Source organism: Akebia trifoliata, chromosome 11 (genome assembly GCF_017979445.1).
Source record: "Akebia trifoliata isolate Shusen 1 chromosome 11, ASM1797944v1, whole genome shotgun sequence".
Classification (NCBI taxonomy): Eukaryota; Viridiplantae; Streptophyta; class Magnoliopsida; order Ranunculales; family Lardizabalaceae; genus Akebia; species Akebia trifoliata.
The window spans coordinates 8,435,277-8,441,943 of NC_141385.1; the positions used below are offsets into that span (position 1 = coordinate 8,435,277).

At 35.0% G+C, this 6,667-nt stretch overlaps 1 protein-coding gene across 1 annotated transcript; it reads right to left on the minus strand.

The window, feature by feature from the left end:
* Positions 1-1,057: 1,057 nt before the first annotated feature.
* On the minus strand, positions 1,058-4,082 carry LOC147390731 (UNC93-like protein 1). Its single transcript, XM_086459879.1, has 2 exons — positions 2,799-4,082; positions 1,058-1,456 (listed from the first exon to the last, which is right to left on the minus strand). The coding sequence occupies exons 1-2, from the start codon at positions 3,980-3,982 to the stop codon at positions 1,216-1,218; spliced, it is 1,425 nt and encodes a 474-aa protein (XP_086316005.1). The 5' UTR covers positions 3,983-4,082; the 3' UTR covers positions 1,058-1,215.
* Positions 4,083-6,667: the final 2,585 nt, after the last annotated feature.

The window sequence follows — 6,667 nt, forward strand, 5'->3', positions numbered from 1 at the left end:
AATGACTTTTTGATGTTTTGTATTAAGAGATGTTTTTTCATTATAATTTTAGAATACATGTATAACTTGTGAGTAATTCATCAAGAACAACCAGTACCTGAATTTTAGTTCGATGAGTTCAGTCGTAAGATGATTATAGCACGTTGTAACGTGATTATAACATTGACTTCCAAATCATTTCATCTCGAAGAGTTCAAAACCATTTAAAATTATTTATTACTATTATTCATGTTTAAATCTTACTTCTATAAGTACATAAATCTTCAAAAGATTAATTATTTTTTATTGAAAAAAACACAAAATCCAGTTAGACATTTTATAAATTCAGCCGATATTTTCAAAATGTCACGTAATCTAAAATCTCTAGTCACATTTTTTAACTTTGGTCTTGGGTGAGTCGACATGGCATCGATGAAATAATCTTATTCCTCTGCTCGGTTGCATCTAAAACCATATCTTCTGTTAATTTTAGAGTGTTTATCTCCGCTGTCTTTAACCCTTTTCCGCACTCTTTTAGAATCTTCAACGTGCACATTTTACAAATTTATAAAATTTCAGAACAATAATTGGTTGAACGATGAATTTTACGAGAACCTCAAACAATGGAAAAGGGAGTGGTAGTAAACATTTGCTGGTTAGTTGGATGGCTTATAAATTCAATTTGAATCCATATAGGCCTAGGTTCTACTATTTCAGTGAACAAGGTCGGGAAAATAGGCGTAGAAAGCCATAACAAGCTTGAAATTCTATATTTTTTTGTTCAATTGCACCATTATCTAGTCTTGGATCAGGTTTCCCTGAAAGCTATAGATTCCAGCTTTCTGGTTGTTTTCGTTCTTGTTTTATTCGGCTTCGGTCATCTCTCAAGAAAATGACTGTGAAGTTACACAATCATGATAAATGTTGTTAATTGGGGTCTGAGATCTTCAATTCTTCTATGTTCTGTCTCTTCTTGCACATCTACTAGTTTCATTGTTCATAGAAACATTCTATCATATAAGCAAGAATTTGGCAGAGAACTCAAGCACACAAATTTACGAGTTTAAGAACATGGATCTTCCACAAACAAAGAAATTTAATTAGCTTTTGATACAGCTGAACATATGACATTTCTCCTAACAATAAAATATCACACACTAGGACAGGTTTCTGTTCACATTGTGAAAATGCAGTAAAAACAAGAGAAGGATAAGGAAAAATATGTTGCTTAGGTTCTTAAGTAGCCTTGCTAAGCTCATCCCCATTTTCATTATCTTTGTTGCCAATGATGGCCCCTTCTTCAGAATTGCCAACATCTTTAACTGCCAACATAACCATTAATGCAAGTAAAGGATAGCTCACGGTAGTCATGGACCAGTTCACAATAAGCTGTGATAATAAGGGGATCTTGTGTGTGTCAACTTGCCAGGCAACAGCACCTCCTGCACTCTGAACTCCCTTGTAGAAGCCAACATATCTGCAATGAAAATAACTAAGTTTTAGAAGTAATAATGGAATGAAGAAACTTGAACCCAACATCTTTCGAATAGATATCGATCACTAATAGTTCTCTAGGTGTAGATATAGTTTATCTTGGATGGGGAACCCACATGAGATGACACTCATTTATCGAGGCCTACAAACCTCAATAGCAGGAATCTTCTACAGTTCTACCTATTAGAGAAACTCCGACCTACATCTCTAAAATTTGGCTCCAGAATAGCATCTTCTCTGAATTTAGAGAAGATGCTCTCCTCCGAACCAAGTTGAATTCCAACCTCCCCCCTCCCTCTAAATCACTATTCATTCTCTAAATTGGGGATTGAAATTTTTTTTTTGAAAATAAGTAGGGAACATAAATTATATTTAAAATTTGTTTTATGAAAAGATGGACGTCAAAATGACATTTAAGGAAAAAAAAAAAAAAGTGGGGACAAAATGGATATTTAAAAGTAATGAATAGTGATTTAGAGATGGGATCTAAAATTTCTCAAGGTCTCTAAATTTAGAGCTGTGAATAGTGATTTAGAGGGGCTGTTAGAGATTTAGAAGCTAGGTTCAGATGTCTCTATCTCTAAATTTAGAGATTTAAAGACCGGTGGGAGTTTCTCTTATGCCACTCCCTTTATCATTCGAGTCATAAAACAGTTCAATTTCTAGTTATTGATGACATCCCCGATCTCAACTTAGAATTGCTTCCCAACACTTTCGATAGCTAATCATCAAACACATCAAGGTGTGGCTAAGTCAATTGAATTCAAGCTAGGCAATTTATGTGATTAAAATCCATTGCTAGGGTCCTTGGACTGAAAGATTCATCAAAACAAACAATAGCAAGAAACTCAAATACATCCACTAATGAGGTATCAAAAAAGTTCTAGGGGAATCAAACATATTTGTTGTTCACCTCACTTATAATTGAGATTATGACCAAGATTTGAAACTAATTGAAGAGAACGAACAAGAAACGATAATCAAGAAATCAACCATAGCACATGAATTTACATGAAAAACCAAAAATCAAGAAAAGAAAATAAAAACTATGAAGCCACACCAATTTAACTATGCCCAAAAGGCCAAAAGAAAATTAAAATCCTTCCTCTAGCAGAAAATGAAAACAAATATGCATAGAGATTCATGATTAACGTACTACCATCACAAAAATACAGAATTAGCCCACCGATGACACCACAAAATATAACACATAGTGATCTTTCTAAAATATTTAGATATGACACTATAGGCTGTAAAAATGTTAGTTTGTACTTATGTGAAATAGTCATTGAAAAAAAAAAAAACACGGGAAAAGGCAATTTTACCTGCTAAGGATCTCAGAATCGTCGGCCAAGGCACCAATCACCCAATAAACCAAGCTCTGAAACATGGCATCCAACAACCCATAACTAAAATACAACACAAACGGTCCTGCAAAACTTTTTCCCGAGTTCTTGAAATCCAGCTTAGGCAACTTATTCAATTCATTCTCTTTCAATTCCGCATAAGTGTAGGTCAACTGGTTAGCAAGCCCACCAGCCCAAATTGCAGTTCCAAGAAGCGCGACAACTCCAATTCCAACGTACCCTCTCATCCTCCTACTCTTAAAACTAAAATCCAAAACATACCCAATCCCAATTGAACCCAACATCTGTGCTCCCCAATAAAACACATTGTTCAAACCTCTAGTCCTCAAATTAAACAAAGCCCCATTAACATTATTAAACTGATAACTATAGAAAAAATTACTAGACCAAGCGGCGGGAACAATTAAAAGCATCTTCCAATTGAGAAACAATTTAAGAATCGCCATCCCTTCAATTGAAACATTGGAGTACTTAATATGAGTACATTTGCTTCCGTCATCACGAATTACACGACTAGGAGGCAATATACCAAGAGATAGAAGCGCACCCGCGAACATGAAGCACATAAAAGCAATATAAGTTCCATCATTAACAGAAACAGCTTCAACTCTATGGTAATTGAGAATAAAAGGAATTAAACCACCAATAACACCACCCATATTGAAAATACTCCAAAAGAGAGAAATATATGTTCCTTTTCTTGCTGGGGGAGGATAAGAGGTCATGATGGCACCTTGACAAGCCCATAGAAGGCCTGCGCCAACACCCAGGAGAGCACCCGCGACGATAGCGAAGGCTTGGTGTTTGTAATGGTTGTAATAGAGGAATGCCCCAGCGTAGAGGACGTAAGTCTTGCAGCCGAAGAAAAGAGTGAGACGAGGGCCAAGAATGTTGTAGATGCCACCACCTAGAATTCCGAAGACGGCGAAGGTGGTGTAGAGAGCGGTGTTGGCGTTGTTTGCGGCTTTAGGATTCACTTGACCACCACCACCCATGCCAGAGAGGGCATTGAACATGCCTGGGCAGCAAAAGCAGACTAGACCAATCATGGTTACTTGGACTCGTGGTGAGTTGAAGCGGAATAGGGATTGTTTTGGGATTTGGGATGATGATTCTTCATCTCCTCCTCCTCCAAACCCCATGAGTGCTTGATTTGATTCTTCTGTGTGAGAGAGGTTTGTTTGTTTGGTTTTTCTGGTTCGAGGAATTAAGGTTAGGCACGGCGTTTTATATGGTACAAGTCAGCAATTCAGCATTGATATCTGGGAATGGGTGTTCTTGTACACCTCGGGCCTACGATAGGATTTATGCACGCGCAAAGTTAAAAAGTGTGGACCGGATTAAGCGTGGACTTGGATGGGGTGATTGATTGATTTAGATTTTGAAGAATACCCCTTAATGTTCTGGTCAATATTAGAGATATCCTTGTGTGTTTTTAAACTGATAACATGCCCTAATTGACATTTATTTTGACTGTTTTTAATTAATTATTTATAGAGATAATATAAAATGACCTAAATGCCCTTATGATCTTTTGCAGGAAATTTCTTAAAATTTTTTCCTGAACCGAGGTATTTGAGCCTCTTAGAGAACTTAACTAATCCCCGAGTCATGTGTAATCCCCGAGTCCCACATGCACCAGGTAATTTTTGGGAAAATTTCCCTAAGGGTGACTCTTAAGGGAGATTCTAACTCAATACCTTCGATTCGTAAGGTGTGATCATCTTTAAATTGTTAATATTTGGGGTAAATGTCACACCCTTGCCAATGTGTTATTGGATGGACATGTGACTTTAGACGTGTGTGCGGCACGTGAGTTTGAGGCACGTGGTAGTAGGGTAGTATGGCATAGGGGGGATGAAACTTAATCCCACATCAATTGCGAATCGTTTGGGATCCTGATCTATAAGTGAGACTTGGACCTTACATTGTATCAACGCTTTCTACTTGTGAGATAGGTGGAGCCACAAAAAAAGATGATATTGTGGACAAGGCCAATGCGTTGCGTAACCCTAACACAACTCCTTTTCCTTGTAAGGAGAAGAACAAAGCTGTGAGCGGATTTTGGCCCGCAAATATGTGGGTCCCGACTGTCATAGTAAATTATGTTTAACTCATTCAACCTTGTCTTCGATGAGTTGTAAAAAATCCTTGATTTTTTACCAAAAATCTTATCTTGATATGGAGATTTGAAGGATGAATAAGATAAAATCATAAGGTGAAGGTGATCCTAAATTTTTTAACTTCAAGATGCTAATCTCTTGAGTAAATTTATTCAATTTCATCTTTAATGTCTTGTGAAAACTTTTGATTTAATAGGTCGTAAAAATCCTACCATCATCTTATTGATAGAATCTTGAAGGTTAAAAAAAATAAAATCTAAAATATAGAATATGAGCGATAAAACTTTATAATAAGGTTGAAGAGGACTTTGATTATGTAAGTCCACGAACGTAAAGTGGTACCTCGTCACTTGGAGAATATAGGAAAGTATCTCTAATATTTACTAAAATGTGGAGGCGCATATCTAAATCACCCTAACTGATTTGGGGACACATGTGAAAGGAGGGGAGATGTGTAAAATCGTTACTTAGGGAAAAAGTAATTAAAATTGAGTTCGACTAGTCTTACTAAGTCTCATCCACCATCAAAAAGACCTCAAGATTTATAAAAAAAGCACTTGAAATTTGTAACAAATCTTGAGGTCTTTTTGAAGATAGATAAGACTTAGTAAGGCCTTTTTCGTCACTATTTTAGTAAGTTGAGGATTTCTCATTTAAATTTATATAGGGTTGTAGACTTAAAAAAAAAGGAGTTTCCATGTAAAAGGAAATATAATAAAAATACTTCTAATGATATATATATTGTGAAAGATAACAGATTCCGAAGATTCTTCATTAATCAAATCTTAATATGTTTATTGTTTATTCTTTATATATACAAATCGATTTGACCAAATTGAATCTTGATAAGTTTTCAATATGGTCATTAGTTTATCTCTTTAAACAATGGTTATGGCTTGAATCTCTACATCCAAATGCATGCCAAGTGCCAGTATTTGAGACCTATCTATTGAAAAGCCTATGCAATAAGAAATAACATAATCGATGTCATCATCATTTTTTAATTTCGGAGTTAAATAGGACCTTAGTAAGGATTTAGGATACTGCAAAGACGAAAAACTTATTAAGAATGACAAATGAATAATAAACGAAAATTGTTACTTTTGTAATTTAGGTTCAAATATACCTAATGATATAAAATGATGGAGATATTATCCATAGAATTAATGATGGGTTGATAAAATAGAGGAACACTTCTAGGATGTTATACGATCAATACATACAAATTATATTAAATAAGTGGTTCACAAGTTACTAAATAAGATCAATTATGCTTTATGAAGTTAAATGTTGAACTATAGGCATATCCAAAGAAATTTAGGAATAACTCTAATATGAGTTTTAAAAAAAAGCTGCTTCAAATGGTTTGAACATGCGGAAAAATGAGTAACAATAATGCCAAAGAGAAAGAGAGTTTGGAGTAAGTCGAAACTTAAATGCAAATTACAAAAGAACAAATAAAATATTGAAATAAAAATGACATAGATACAAATATAAAAACAAAAACCTCAATCTTCATCAACATGACCATTGGGATGTTAGGGATTCTCAAGAAAATTGTATCCCTAGGAAATCTGTAATTTTTCCTCAAGTCATAATAGTCTTGTTGATGGAGAGAGTCTCAATTGTGGGTTGAGACTAGAAAAGTCGGTAAGAAAAAGAAAGAACTGAAAATAATTTAATGGAATATATAATTTATGATAG